Below are 15,328 nucleotides of genomic sequence, written 5' to 3'. Positions count from 1 at the left end.
GCAGCAAATAAGCGTAATCAAAAACATTGACTAATGAGCTATAATTATCAAATCCTTAGATGAGCGGCCTATAGCTAAGCGCCCTTCCCCTGCCAATATCCAACCGCCATGTCTGGGGTAATATCGACCCAGCTAAGGACGCACAAGGATCCGACGAAAGATGACATTAATCGATTATTTTTCTCCCTTCCCGCTGCTGGATCTTGCGGCCCCCTCGAAGAAGGCCTCGAAAAAGTAGATATTAGTGCGGTCCTTACTCTTCATGGCCAGGAGGACTCTTTTGTGAGCGATATAGCATTACATCCCGATGAACGTCTGTAATAATTGATAATATAATACAATACAGGCAGGCACCCTTTACTTAATGCCCCCGTTTCTATGCTTTGCCTCCTTGGATCGCAAGTCTGTGCAGTTTACGATTCCCCTCACCACCATTCGACGAGTCGAGCGCCTCAGCTCACGCGCCGGAGTATTCGCCCTTTCTCTGACGGTATGGCACGGAATGAAGATAGTAAGCTGGCTTGTCCATAAAGCTTCCTACTCTGACCATCCATCACGTAGATCGTCCAACTCACTTCGCTTAGACCTACCGCGGATGCTTTTTGTAACCATCTTCGAGATGCCCTAAAGGTCCAACTGCAATCCGGTCAAATGAAAACCCTCAAGAACTTTGTTAAAACATGTTACTCTGAATCCGCATTATTATCCAGTTCTACATTCGCCGATAATGAACGTGAGGATGGTAGCTTTATTGCAAATGAAGAGCGCGGGGCCGGCGACGAGTCCGCACCGCAGTTCCTTGGTGGTCTGGGACTCATCCACAAATTTCCTGGAGACGCCAAAAAGTATGTGCACAAAACTTGTGATTTGTCCCTCTCTTGGCATTTAACGTGCGAAACGCCGGATTCAGATTAAGAGAAGGCTCTAAGCTTAAATTATGGAAGGATTACATGCGAGGTGCGTGTTTAGTCTTTTAGTAGCGTGTCTCGGATTCTGAGTGTCTGCTTAGTGCACGGCCGTAATCTTACTTTGCTCCGATATCCACAAGCGACGCGTCTGATCCAGGTCGGGCTGTGAGTCTTCGCATATAATCCTAGGATACCTAACCTTTACACTTTATCCAAGGCCCAATCGGCTGCGAGGTGAACTATGGGAAACACTCTCCGGATCTCTGTATCTAAGGTTTAATAATCCTGGCGCATACCAGAAGCTACTTGAAGATAATAAAGGCCGCGTCACCACAAGTACAGAAGGTACGTAATATTCCTCTTGTGTTCTGTATTCCTATGTATACCTACATACTCCCGCCATGTAGAGATTGAAAAAGATCTAAATCGCTCTCTTCCCGAATATCCTGCGTATCAAACTGATGAGGGCATCGATACCTTGCGTCGCGTCCTCACTGCGTATAGCTGGAAGAATCCTGAACTGGGGTATTGTCAGGTGGGCACCTGTTCGCCCAAACTGTTGAATGCTCCGCTAAATTCGAATATAGGCCATGAACATTTTGACCGCCGCAATATTGATGTGAGTAGTTGCACTGCCATCTTTTCTCCGAGCACTCCGAACTGAGCCGAAAACAGATATATGTCAGAGGAGCAAGCATTCTGGCTATTGGAAGTACTATGTAACAGGCTCGTTCCCGGTTATTACAGGTGTGTTTAGTTAGATATGTCTATTGAAGACCGACAGCGATTCATCATAAACCGTTTTAATTCGCATACACGCTGGTCATCGGTCCATGGACGTACCAATTATGCTAATAAATGTCCCGACATACGAACAGCCCTTCGATGTGGGGCACTCTGCTTGACCAGCGTGTCTTTGAGGCTCTGGTTCATAGGTGTTTACCAATTATCCATGAACGATTTATAGCTGTCGACGTACAGCTCAGCGTTGCCAGCTTGCCTTGGTTCTTGAGTTTGTAAGTCGATTGCTCAACCAAGGCTCTATTATGATCCTAATCGTTTGTTGTATGCATATAGGTACATCAATAGTATGCCCCTTATTTTCGCGTTCCGGATCGTAGATTGCTTCTTTGCTATGGGACCCAAAGTTCTTTTCCAAGTCGGGTTAGTCGTTCCATGCCACTCTTTTTTATAGCTCGATTAACGCTACTACTCAGACTAGCAATCTTGAAAATCAACGGGGAAAAGCTCCTGAAAGTCGAAGACGACGGCGCATTCATTAGGTATGTTTCACCAACTATTGATTGTATCAAATGTCTCAAGCCCTCGACCCCAGCGTGATGCGCAGCTACTTTGCCTCGCTCGACCAGTCCGCCCACCCGGACCACCCGGACCCACGTACTCGGGCGATTACCAACTTCCAAGAACTGCTCCTCGTTGCGTTCCGAGAATTCAGCACGATCACCGACGCGACGATTATCGCGGAGCGTAAACGGTTCCGCAGCGAGGTCGTCACCGGCGTCGAATCGTTTGCGAAGCGATCGGCGGTACGGAATTTGTCGACGTTTGGGAAATTTACGAGGGACGAAGTGGGGGGTGTGTATGATGTCTTGTTCAAGGCTGTCCTGGTTTGCCCTCCGGATAGCATATCGGCGCTTGCGGATGGAGAGGAGAGGCCGGAGACTCGGATTGGCATGAAGGTGAGATTGAGAGGGATAAAAGAGACTGTGAAGCTGAGTTCTGACTTGGTTTTGGATGCTAGACTTTTAAAGTGTTCTTGGCGGACATTGCTTCCTGGGCACGAGACGAGCGGGTGGTATCTAATGGTTTTATCGAGCGAGTTCAGCGCGAAGTTGCTGATCATGATCTTATCGGACGTATCTTTTACTATTGGGACAGACAAGCTAGAGGAGCTCTCTCACTCCAGGTATGGTTATTCGCCATGGAAAAGTGTATCGGGTGACTCACTTCATAACAGGACCTTGTACTGGGTCTCGACGAAGTCATGCACAACGATCTTATGGGCAACATACAGGTGGAGAGGACATGGAATTGGGATGTATGCACTTGCTAACTTTACTTATTTTAGTGGTTCTTCACGTTACACGACAAGGACAAAGATGAGATGCTGACCAAGGACGAACTTTTGCAGCTCTCGGAATCCCTCCTGGCAAGTGGTCGAAAACATATATAAATTATGCGGATGACTTAACCTTGAGCCATAATTCTAGTTCATATTCCGGAACGAGCCGGGCGACGCGTACCTCGGTGCAGTCAGTCGATTTATGACCAATGCGTTCGAGTTTGGCGATGCCTTATTACCTACTCCGCTCGGTACAGAAGATGGAGCAGGGGCACCAACAGTTGCTGCAAACGTCCCCTATTTAAACTTAGCAACGTGAGCTAGTGGACAGCCACGCGATACACGCTCGCTTATGCGCTTAATTCGTAGATTCCGCATGGTAGTTCTCGCTGACGAGATTCTTGAATCTTTCTTCGAATCCGACCTGACGGCTTCGTTCCGCCTCGAGCCAGTGCCCGAAGTCCAAGTGCCACAGCCAAAGACCGGCTTCTTGGGCGGTTTGATGTCGGCCCTTGTGACGGACGACAATTTGAAGATATTCAACCGGTTCGCAGACGAAGTTGGAAAGACAATCGGCAAGCACCAGGTGCGAAATCAATGGTGATACCGTACTCTACCACTAACATCTATTTTTCAGGTGGTCAGCAAGCCCTCTATTGGCAAGATGAGCCATGTTACGCTGCAAGAACCCAAGGCCCGGGAGTCGTTGCTCACGACGCCAATGCGCGAAAAGCAACTCAAGGGTTCTCCGTCCATGTCGAATATATCAGTTGCCGAGAAACCTTCGGAGACTTTGTCTGAGCTTGCCTCCCTTTCCATCGCGCCAAGTACCAGTTCTCCAGCGGCATTGGCCATTCCTGCATCACCTGTTGTTGTCCCACCTAAGGACGAGCCTATACCATCTTCACCAAACCCGCTTAATCCGTTGGCGCTCGTCAACGAGAGACCTAAATTCGCGATTGATGAGGCAAAAGAGGAAGAAGAGGATCTGGATGACTTAGATGCAGTTGCTGCTGAAGATGGATTACTAGATGAGGTATGCTTGGTATAATGCTCATTGGCTGTGTGATAACTAATCCCCTCCAGGTGGATGCTTTCCTAGAAGAGCATGATGCTGGGTTGTCTGCTGCTGAAAAGGACGCCGCTAAAGGTATGTGGATACTACCCCGTACGCCAAGACGCGGCCTGCTGACCTCATTCATTTAGATTTATTGAACGCTAAGCCAATCGGGTAAGGAACCATGAAGAATTAATCAACACTTGTTTGTTTCGTCACCTGTATTTATTCGTGCGACTCCCTTATGCATGAGCTACACCTGAACTTTCGCGACGCGCGGAGCCCGGAAAGCTTAGCCGTGAGCGCCCCTCCGAGGCCAATGATTCTTTTCCCCATTTGCGTTAAGTGGAGTGATCAACGAGCGGTGCCCGGACCGGGGGCCGGGACGCGTGACTTCTTTGAGAGCCTCGTCAACTTGATTTGGGGTGGGTGGTAAACGTATAAAACGCCTGGGCTTAGTGGCAACTATTAAAACAAACTGAGCTTGCAGATATGAAGTTTCGACTTTCTTCTCCACTCTACCTCACTATATGCGCGGGTTTATTCGATGCTGTGGTCTCCATTACAGCAAGCCAGGAGGCCATCCAACTTGAAGTACCTAGAAATCCCCCTCAACATGCGTCAAGGATGCTGCATCCTGCTTTTGCCTCGTTGTCTGTGGATCCTGCGTTTGTGAGTTAACATGGTAGACAGGCATGACACATTCTGACATCGACGTTAGTGGGTAGAGTTTTTTGGCAACTCATCGAATCCTAACAAACTATCCTTTCAGCTAATCGAGGTAAACCATCACTCGTATCAAGTAGTCATTTTTCTGATGTTGGGGCTTCACTAGAATATTGCTGAAAGAACAGGTGTATCTCCTTGGATTAGACCTGGTGTGTACCTTCCAGCCATGCCCGTTTCCGGCATACTCAACCCTATTTTTATAGGTGGTGTCACTCAGTCAGCGACTACAGAGCTTATGGTTATATCATGTTCTCACATCCTTGAATAGGGATAGCTCTCTTTTCGACCGTAAGTCCGGCGAGCCAGTACGAGATGTATCTACAGTACGCAAACAAGCCTTCCTCATTCGTTCATAGGTTACTGACCAAGAGTCCACTCATAGAGTGGTGGCATTTACCGAACAACCTACGGGCCGGATTATTTCAAGTCCTTCTCAAACTTCGCGCCTTCAACTAAATTTACCATTACGCTTAATCTTGGTAACAATACGCTGAATATTGCGCGTGACCAAGCCAAAGCAGCCTACCAGTATCTGAAACCCGATCAAATCTGGGCATTTGAACGTAAGTGTTGTGTACCAACCAACATTTAACTTCAAAATTCATGACCTTATCCTGTATCTTAACGTTCTCAGTGGGCAACGAGCCCGGAAACTACAAGGAGACGCAGCGCAATCTGTCGATATGGGGAGCAGATGCATATGTTAAGCAGTGGCAAGTAAGCTGTATGCACCCTTTGTATATTTGTCGATAATAACACACGTGTTATGGGATAGGACTGGACAGATGCTATCGATGCGGCAGTGCCTCTGAAACAACCACGTTGGTGGGGTGGGTCTGATGGTACCACAGATGACCCAAACACTATAGCAATTCAAACCGATCTAATCACATCTCGGTGGGTGACAAATGTATATGGATATATGCGCAGTCTGACCTGCTTAAAGCGGCGTTACGGGGAAAAAGGTCAAAGAATTCTCACAGCATATGTACCAGGTAAGCTTATTTCCTTCTGGTACTTCATACATATCTAACAGTTGCTTCCAGTACTCGAGCTGTCGCCCTGCTAGCAATGCTCGTGCGACCGTGCCCAACATAATGAATCATACTAATATAACCTGTTGAGTCTATGCTATTCTCTGTTCAGTGCAGAGTACTTAACTGTTTTTGGCACTACTAGCATTTGTTGATATTTTGCGCTCCAAAATTGCAGCAGCCAACAGCGTCGGAAGTGACTTCGTTGTCGGTGGGTATTGTGCAGATAATTACTTTGAATTTCTAACGTAGAGTAAAGGGGAGTTCAACAGTGTTAGCTGTGAGAGAATCTATGCATATCCATTATTAGCTACTTCATATCTCCAATAGGCTCAGGTAAGGTGAATATAACCGATACTTTTGGTCAGGCTTTATGGGTGAGCTGTCGTCGTCTGCTTGGATAGTGCTATGACTCATTATTCTGTTTGTAGGCCCTCGACACCTCTTTGTATTCCGCCTCGCTTAATGTATCACGGGTGTACCTGCATCAGGTGAGTTCTCATAGAGAAATGGTTCTATCTGAATTTAACCTGTCATACTCAGGGGGCTACCTTGGTTTTTCAATCAGATAATCAAGAGAACATCCCCGGTGCCAACGGAACTCCTGGTTTTTCGTAGGTTCTCAGAGGTTTAAGAATTAGATATAAGCGACTCACCCACTACCAACAGATCTTACAATCTTTGGTACCCACGGGATAGTGAACTTCGAGGCCGTGCGCGTGCAAATCCAAGCTAGTATGTTTCTCTTTTTGTCTCGCAAGACGTACAAGTCTCCGACTCAACTTGCCGCCAGTGTCTCGCAGTTAGTGCTCGCCGAAATCGTCGGAAAATCACGGGCTTCGCAGGTTGTGCATCTTTCACCGCCGGTGAGCGTTTCTGCGGACCGGTTCGCTGCATATGGAATATACGAACACAAAAAACTTTCGAAGTTGGCACTGATCAACTTTTCCATTTTCAACAAAACCGAAACCGGTCGTGACGCCCCTGGCATACGAGTTCGCATTGGAGAAAGAAGCGGAAAAGCTCCGCGAGTGAAGCGTATGACTGCTCCTGGACTCGACGAGAAAAACCCCGACCTTGTCACCTGGGCTGGACAGGCATATACTAATGGCTCGGCGGTTGGGAAACTAAAACTCGAATCTCTCGTTGATAACACCGTTTGGGTCCGTGATAGTGAAGCAGTGCTGATTGATTTCTAAAATCCTGGGAGTGGAGCCGTAATGTCTATATCCACGGTGCGCATTAGCGTGATCTTCAAAATCCTCGTCTCTGGAAAGGCGTGTTAAATAATGTGTATACTGAAGCATAGTGTTCTTGTTACTGCTTGCATTTTCAAGGGTGTTTCGTTTCGAGCTCAACATCGTCTTGTCAATTATACTTGAATTGAGTTTCAGCATCATCACATTGGTTGCGTATAACAGAAAAACATATATTGAATGATCGAATATTTATCAATATTACATATAGTTCAGTGTCATGTTAATAATGGTACGCCTGCAGATGCTAATCGTGCATGTCCACATGCCCAGCCACATTAGCATACATATGTATACCCTACAATGACAAGCAAAGTCCATACAATGAACAAAGTCAGAAAAGTCCATGACCGAGTCCAACTAAACCCATTCAAAGTAACGAACAATTGTCACATTTGAACGACTGGTCGGATCAGACTCGAACTGATATGTCGTCGTAGGCCGGCGGAGCGCTGCCAAATGACGCATGTCCGACCGAGGGTGTTTCTTCATGTCTTTGAGCGCTGCAATTCCGTAAGCAACCCCCCAACTCAATGACCAACCAAATCCTCCACCAGTCCTTGCTTTTACATACATCGTTGTTTGATTGAGTATGAGAACCTGTGGCTCTTATGATCATAGCTAGTTCTGTAAGGATCTATTATAGAATAGCTCTGCCCTAGAGTTGTAATTGCTCAAGACTGCCCGGTTATCTCAATCGCTGCATATAATTCCTCTTTATTTTCCACACTAACCATAATCCTACAAAATAAATACGACGTCTAGTAATGTACATGTAATAATATTACAACTCGGAGCTTTAGCGAGTTGCTGAAGTAGCGCAATGATCCTTTGAGTTTCAAACATAGCAATGTTCAGGGCTCACAGCCCCCTCTCCTCGCTGCTCTCACACTCTTGGCAGCCCTTTCCATCAAATCAGCACTCTCGCCGTCTATAACGACAATTACTGGGATTGACCTGGCTTTACATTTGGCGACCTTGAATAGCTGATGTGCAACTGTATAGACTCACTTGGATATTTCAAGCTGAGCTTGCTGAGCTTCCCTTCTCACCTTCCACGAATACACAGTGATTGCAGTTAATATCCCGGCCTCTACGATCGCTAAGCTGGCGGAAGCGATATCTCGCGGAGTGTCTTTCTTGCTCCATGCAGAAATGTTGAAGGCAAGGCTAGCTATGCCACCAGCTAACCATATGACGGCTATGAATCCCTCGATACATATGGTAGCCAAATGACGCAGACATTCGAACCGCGGCTCCCTGGGTGAGTTAATATCTACAACCATACAAGGTTTCCTCGCCAATAAACAGGTAATCACACTGTGATGTATAGTTGTGAGGAAAAATGCCGCTGGAATGAGGTACATCGATTTCTCCCCAAGAGGCTTTGATATGATAAAGGAGACAAAGGATATGCAAGGGGAGGGAATGAATAGGTAGGCAAGAAGAGTGCCCGCAGGGCTGCTAGGAAACATAGTATGCCTAGGTGTGTTAGACATGGTGAAGTAGAGCCGTCAACGGTCAATACCGCCTTCAAGCGTCTCGACTTATAGTTATATCTTTGAATAGATCAGACACACCGGTCCAACAGAGTTGTAGCGCCAAACCCAAAGCCAGTGCAGCATCACGATCATCCCGATCAAGGTATAGATCATTTCACGAAACAGAGCTCGTTGAGTATACTCCTGGGGCTACCTAGATTCACCTGTAACCGCGCTCGAGAAGAGGACCTGTGCCTGGAAGTCATCCCCGTTATAGCAGCACTGGATTGCTATTTGCGGCACGATCCCACAGGGCGATGGCGCCCAGTACTTGAGGAATGACTTGGTCGAGTATTCATCGATTTGCACCGGTTCTGCCAGTTCTCCGGTAGTTGAACTTGGCGCCCATTGAGTACGCGAGGGTTTAAGATTTTTGGACGCCAGAAGTCTTATTTTAGGGGGAAAAAATGAACGGAGCAAAAACCAGCCTTGTAGGGACAAAATATGTGCACAAAGCAGCCCCCTTGACGCGTATATGTTCTTCAATCCGAACGGAGCAGAAAACAACAATCGCTTAGACAACTGCCACCCATTACTCGCAAGACCATGGCCATACTGTAGCGATCGTGAGGGAATACCAGTTGATTTATCGCACTGCCACAATTGATCGAATAAGTCCAAGTCCATGTGTCTTGCGCACTCTAGATTTAAGCCCGGGAGCCTTCTTCACATGTCCCTCTTTGGGTCTTGTATTTGATATTGCAATTGGCCGATCAGCGGCCACATTCTGAAGTACGGTATTTGGTAGAACAGCAAGGATACTATCTTTGCACTGCTCGGTCCGTTTCGGAGAGTGCCTTGATATAGCAGTACCGTATCTACCCATATACGAACCACATTGCCCCAAGGGAATTTTAGCTAGAAAAAGATAACCTTGTGGTTATAGCAAGGATAAGCCGTAGCAAAAATTTCTCAGAAGATACCAATAACCGCTAAAGGTGGCTATGTGTACTTGGATGCGCGACTAATTACTATTATTCCGGTCCCGACTGAAACAGTTATCACCCGACCCTCCGAGTCCGCTGGTTCTTGGTAAATCTCTATCAAACTTCCGGTACCAAATCACTGATACGATCTCGAGTTGTCCACCTTTTGGACCAAACACATTGGTATCTGGTCTAGTTTCAATAAATCAGACTTGTTGTATATTGCCGCTCGGCGCACGAGCAAAATAATCGCACAAACAAAGATGATGATGATTCGCAGCGCTATGAAATATGTATGTACAAACGAAAAACAAGCGGCTGACAAGCGGCATATCGAATCTCACACACAGACAAGGGGCATGGGGGTACGACACAAAAAGAAAACAAGGAAATAGCATACTTGACCTCCAATATAAACAAAAAAATACCCTTATAGAACACGACGACATGGCCATACCCTAGCCCGGAGCTTATCGACTCGCATCACAGATGGAACACTTGGTCGCGGATGCGTCCGAGTTTGATAGTCCACAGGTGGAACACGTCCATGCTCCGGATGCTGTAGGCAATTTCATCCCCGCGGCGCCCCAGTTAAACGACGCTGTCTTGGTCGGTGGTGCAGCACCAGGCTTCTTGGCGTCGCAGACTGTGCACTTTTCAGTGGCAGTAGCAGGGTTGGATAACGAGCATGTCGAGCAAGTCCATTGTCCTGCAGTCGATGTAGCCTGAGTCTTCATTCCAGCCGCACCCCAATCAAAGGAGGCGGCCTTGGTAGCAGGTGCCGCACCAGGCTTCTTTGCGTCGCAAACCGTGCACTTGTCGGTTGCGCTCGCAGGGTTGGACAGAGAGCAGGTCGCGCATGTCCAGGAACCAGTAGCAGGGGTAGTAGGCGCCTTCATCCCAGCTGCACCCCAATCAAACGACGCAGTCTTTGCAGCCGGAGCAAGGGCCGAAGGAGCGGAAACAGGGGCAAGAGCAGGAGCAGCGGAAGCACCAGGTTTCTTCGCATCACATACTGTGCACTTTTCGGTCGCACTCGCAGGGTTGCTCAACATACACACATCACAAGCCCACGAAGCACCAGATGACGCCGAGGGGGCCTTGACTCCGGCCGCGCCCCAGTTGAACGACGCAGTCTTGGTGGCTGGGGCAGGTGCCAACGAACCAAACGTGAAGACGGGAAGCTTCGAAATGGGCAAGTTGGCCGCGGTGCGGGCTTCTGTCGTCTTTGGGGTCGAGGTAGCGATGGGGGCTGTGAATGTGAATACGGGGAGCTCAGATACGGGTACGGTTTGCGCGGATGCCTTGAGTTCAGTTTCGGACAGAGGTTTGGAGGGAGTAGCTTTGGGAGCGGGAGTGGGCTTCGTCTCTAGAACTGGGGCCGGGGTAGGCTTGACCTCGGCTACCGGTGCACGAGCAGGAGCAAAAGCAGGAGCGGGCTTTGTCTCGGCCACAGGTGCAGGTTTAGTCTCGACAGGCTTCGACGGCTTGAAAAACGAAAGGACCTCGGTCTTGTTCTCAGTTGGCTTGGGGGCGGCAAACAAGGAAGACCCATGAGATTTGGGCTCCGGGAGTTTGGATTCTGCGGGCTTGGGTGCTGTAGAGAATAGGGGGGTATCCGGCTTTGCCAATGGTTTGCTGGGGCCAAATAGAGGAGCATCGATCTTTGGTGCCTGAGTCTTGTTGGGCAGCTGGGCGGGGGTGATGGTAGGAGCAGATGGGGGGACAGGAGCAGAGAAGATGTTCGAAGAAGTATTGGTCGGAAATCCATTGGAGAAGGGAGTAGTGCTGGGGAACACATTGGCCGAAGTATGGAATCCGTTAGTGAACGGAGCATTCGTTGGGCCTGGGATCTCCACAATTTCATCCTCCTCGTCCTCGATAGGCACACTCATCTCGCGCAGTGGGCTTGGTCGGGCAGGAGAATGCAATGAGAACGAAGGTCGTTGCCTGTGAGGAAGTCCGAGCATTCCGTTTGCCTTGTTTCCGCTGCCGTTGCTGCCGTTGTTGTTGGCCACATCGACAGAGAGCGCTGGGCGGCCATTCGAACCGGACTTGTGCTTGAGCTCCTCGTCCATATCGATAACCTCGATCTCGCTCGATTCGGTAGGCACTGAGGGCTCTTCGACCACGGGTGCAGGACGACGCGCCTTTGGAGTTGTATCCTTGGGTGTAGCTGCAGTAACTGTGAACTTGGGACCAGGGGTGGAAGCATCAACATCAGTTTTCGTTTTCTTTGCGCTCGGCTGCCAATATAATTAATACATGGGTTTACTAGAATAATATAACCAACTTACGCGCACATCCGTCTGTTCAATCTTTTCAATCAAGGATTTAGGCTTGCTTTCCTGCTTGGCAACAGAAGCACTGCTCCTTGCCGCGGGCCTTGCACTTGTCTGCTACACCATGAGGAGTTACTCTTTCGATCCTGGTCAATAAACTTACCCGTCTGGGCTTCCGAACTTTGGGTGCCGTGACAGCAGGCAGCACACTATTATCTTCATACGGATTCGCAAACACAGTCGTGTCAACAGGCTTTTCTTGTTTCTCGCGAGCCTTATCCTCAGCAAGCATGTCACGCATGACGTCAGCCACGAGGCTCTTTCGAGCTTTGGGTTTGGCCGTGGTCTGGGACGAAGCCGGCTTGGAGGGTGAAGCGATCGAGGCTGACACAGCGGTAGCCTTGGGGGTGGCTACCTCCTCAGTAATGTTTCGGGAAAGAGGGGACGCAGGAGAAGGAGCTTGCGCACGAGGCGCGGTTCGAGGCGGAGAGGGCGAGTTAAGTTTAGTCATTTGCCGAAGGGGAGAAGGCATGCTGGGCTGAGCGTTCAAGTTTAGCAGCTTGGTCACTCCGGTTTTAGCAGCTGGTTCCTCAGCGGCGGCACTCTGGCCGTCATTGGTTCGCCTCCTCTTTCCACCCCCATCTTCTTCTGCATCCCGCACACCTCGTTTATCACCCACACTGCTCAGGTCTGGGGCCACGTTCTCCTGTGTGGCCTTTTGCTTCTCCAAGAGCTTTTGGTGTTCACGCAAGGTAAAGCCAGCTTTGGTAATCGCAGCCGAACGTTTAGATACACCACCGTAGTTGATTGGTCGGCGCTTGCGAGGGGCAACGCTGGATCCAATCGAGGGTGCGGATTCGGAAGCCTGGAGTGAACTCGAGGGAGATGTGCTGTCCCGTTCGGGAGCAGGGAATGTCGCCTTGAGGAACGAAAACGACGGTACACCATTGTATGGATCCGCATCCGGTGATTGGGACTTGGACGACTCGGCATCTGACGCGGCGATAAGCTGGGCCACATGTTTCCGCTCGGCGGCAGTGAGAGGGGCCTTGCCCTTGGAGGCGAAAAAATCAGCGAGAATCTCCGAGCTGGTTTTGGCGGTTTCCGAGGGAGGCTTGGCGACAAAGGTAAATTTAGAGGTGGGTGGGCGGTTAGCGGCAAAGGAGTTTTCGAGAGGATTGTTGGATGTGAACGGTGGGGAGCTGGGTTCGGCGGTAGGGGACAAGCCTCCAAAGGACTTGATTCCACCCGGGAAGATCGGGCGTTCAGGGCGTTTGGCCGGGGTTCGAGAGACAGTTGCAAAGGATGGCTGAGCAGCACGACGGGGTCGCGTTGGAGGTGCGATATGAGATGTAGAAGCAGATGTCTTGATGCCAGAGTCTGCTGACGGAAGAATCGACGATGGTGGGAGCACTTTTGGTTTTGGTGCCGATTGTTGGAGCTACTCATCGATCAGATTCAGTCTCTTGACGGAACGAAATGCTTACTGTTTGGCCCAAGCGCGAAAGTGAATCCGCGGCCTTATTGTCCCGCTCTATTCTCCTCCCATACCTCGGACCAAGCTCCGGATCGGACTCTGGCTGCTCATCGAGGTCAGTGCCAGTCGTATCCCCATCCTCGCTCTGCTCGCTCTCAGGCTCTACCCTCTCAGGCTTACGTCGGAATGCACCGGAGATAAAAGAAAGAAAAGAGGAGAGCGATGACGACGACTGGAGTTTGTTGTTCGTAGGTGCTGCGTGTCGGCGCTTGTAAGGTGACGAATGCTCGCTACGCTGCTTCCGCCTCAGCATGCTACCCATCCCATTCTCACGTCGCGTCGCCATCGAATTAAAAGAATTTAGCCCGAGCGTGGGTGGTGGTTGTTAGATCCAACTCAAACATGGGTGGCGGGGATCTTTGTTTGGTTCTGTTGCCTTAAGCGCCGGTGTGTCTGACGTCTGGTGTGCAGCAATGATGCACTTGACCTGGGCCAATTCGGGATCCCTTGGAAATTGGCATAGTGTCCATGATCCAGCGTGTGGACACTTTCTCATGAGTGATTTTTTTCTTTAAAAAATCGGGAAAAAAAAAATCGGAAAAATTTATCCAATCCACTGGTCTATTCTTTGTGATCATAACCAAACTACCAGGCGTTCTTGCGGAGCATTCAAGAGCGCCTAAATGCCAGAATCATTATACCCAAAGAAGCGGATTCCAACTTCCCAAACCAAAGACGACTTTTCAGTATCCCTTTCCTTAAAAATAAACAACCCCTGTGGAACCACCTTTGTGCATTACTAGTAAACCGTGAAGTTCACTGAACCACCACAAGGGCTCGCAAGTGAGGAAAGCCCACGTAATAAAATTGGCATTATACACAAGCAAACTGGGTGTGAAGTCAGGAATAGACGTCAAAGGAAGCAAAGTCCAGACGAGAGTCGCCGATGGCCGTGTGTCGCACGATTGAGAGGTATTCAAAATACAACGTAATTGTCTAATCCTCCCTCGGAGCCGATGAATTAAGTGGGACGATTGATGATCCGCGGCTCTATGTCAACGTTGTTGATCGATCAGCCCGCCAGTCCAATTGCAATTAGTACAACTGAATTGAGCAAGTGCATATTGGCCACGCACACCTCCAAAACACTCCAGACGATCTGGACATCTAGTGCTAAAATAGCGGAACTCTAAACCTCAGTGGACCGCAGCTCTCAATGACGGTAAATTTACTAGTATTTTCCTGAAGCCCCGATACAAATAACATCTACCCAGTCAAGACCCGAAAAGCCCAGGTGGGTTTGGAAGCTCCTGGACTTCCTGTATTCCAGTTGAGTATACAGATTGTGTTCGGCGGCGTTTGTCTGGCGGAGGCACTCCTCTGATCAAGTGAGGCGAACGCAAGTTGAATCATCATACCGATGATTGGAGATATGCAAAATTGCTCCAGTTTTCATCTTTCGGACCCAAGGTTTTTCTGCGCCTTAGGGTCATCATTAATGTGGTCCTACATTTGGGAATCTTCGCCGGTTGGGGGCGTTCCGGAACCAACGAGACTCTTGATCGCGCTTCAATTTACTCAATTTGGCGTCGCAAACCGCGCATGATTCACATAACTGTCAGTTGATGTGCATTGTTGGAATGTAATTCATTACTTGCACATCTGAACGAGGCGAACACCAGGGTGGCCGAAGCCCACAACTACACAACACACAAGAATAATATACTGAATAAGCACCCAATAGATTGGTCTACATGACAAAAACCCTACGAATCTAAAAGGTAAGGGTGAGGCCAAGCCTCCGACCCACCCGGTGGTTCAGTTGACGTGTTGCTGGATCCCAGTTGCTTTGGTCGAGTGGCTGGTGACAAACGTTAACAACGGACGACGTACTCGAGGAAATCGTCTATTTCTCCAAAAGGACTACTTAAGTCCGGAGCTCTTCAGACATCTTCAGGGCTCAGAGCCAAGTCGTCTGATTGGAGAAAATATGGATTTACTTGAGATACATTCTGGGACCGATTGGGACCCGGGG

The 15,328-nt window shown here is 49.0% G+C and overlaps 3 protein-coding genes across 3 annotated transcripts; 1 reads left to right on the top strand and 2 right to left on the bottom strand.

Annotated features, from left to right (window-relative positions):
• Positions 1-108: 108 nt before the first annotated feature.
• On the top strand, positions 109-7,010 carry RhiXN_05255 (GTPase-activating protein GYP2; the record flags this gene model as incomplete). The annotated part of the gene is made up of 37 exons (XM_043325071.1): positions 109-282; positions 347-511; positions 562-845; positions 911-957; positions 1,010-1,073; positions 1,126-1,253; positions 1,316-1,443; positions 1,496-1,527; positions 1,584-1,655; positions 1,787-1,924; positions 1,986-2,072; positions 2,126-2,191; positions 2,245-2,608; positions 2,671-2,835; positions 2,887-2,967; positions 3,140-3,306; positions 3,361-3,577; positions 3,629-4,027; positions 4,078-4,141; positions 4,198-4,222; positions 4,331-4,473; positions 4,539-4,720; positions 4,770-4,829; positions 4,884-4,926; positions 4,981-4,993; positions 5,046-5,100; positions 5,160-5,340; positions 5,412-5,494; positions 5,553-5,674; positions 5,724-5,772; positions 5,824-5,896; positions 5,957-6,022; positions 6,071-6,091; positions 6,142-6,188; positions 6,243-6,302; positions 6,355-6,418; positions 6,481-7,010. The coding sequence occupies 37 exons, from the start codon at positions 109-111 to the stop codon at positions 7,008-7,010; spliced, it is 4,659 nt and encodes a 1,552-aa protein (XP_043177490.1).
• Positions 7,011-7,427: 417 nt separating this feature from the next.
• Positions 7,428-8,566, bottom strand: RhiXN_05254 (uncharacterized protein; the record flags this gene model as incomplete). The annotated part of the gene is made up of 3 exons (XM_043325070.1): positions 7,428-7,570; positions 7,933-8,024; positions 8,079-8,566. The coding sequence occupies 3 exons, from the start codon at positions 8,564-8,566 to the stop codon at positions 7,428-7,430; spliced, it is 723 nt and encodes a 240-aa protein (XP_043177489.1).
• Positions 8,567-10,004: 1,438 nt separating this feature from the next.
• Positions 10,005-13,639, bottom strand: RhiXN_05253 (Zf-RanBP domain-containing protein; the record flags this gene model as incomplete). Its single annotated transcript, XM_043325069.1, has 4 exons — positions 10,005-11,780; positions 11,832-11,930; positions 11,980-13,257; positions 13,304-13,639. 4 exons carry the CDS (start codon positions 13,637-13,639, stop codon positions 10,005-10,007), a joined length of 3,489 nt encoding a protein of 1,162 aa, XP_043177488.1.
• Positions 13,640-15,328: the final 1,689 nt, after the last annotated feature.

The sequence above is a fragment of the Rhizoctonia solani genome, chromosome 2, assembly GCF_016906535.1.
Source record: "Rhizoctonia solani chromosome 2, complete sequence".
Classification (NCBI taxonomy): Eukaryota; Fungi; Basidiomycota; class Agaricomycetes; order Cantharellales; family Ceratobasidiaceae; genus Rhizoctonia; species Rhizoctonia solani.
This window is presented reverse-complemented; position numbering and strand designations above follow the sequence as displayed.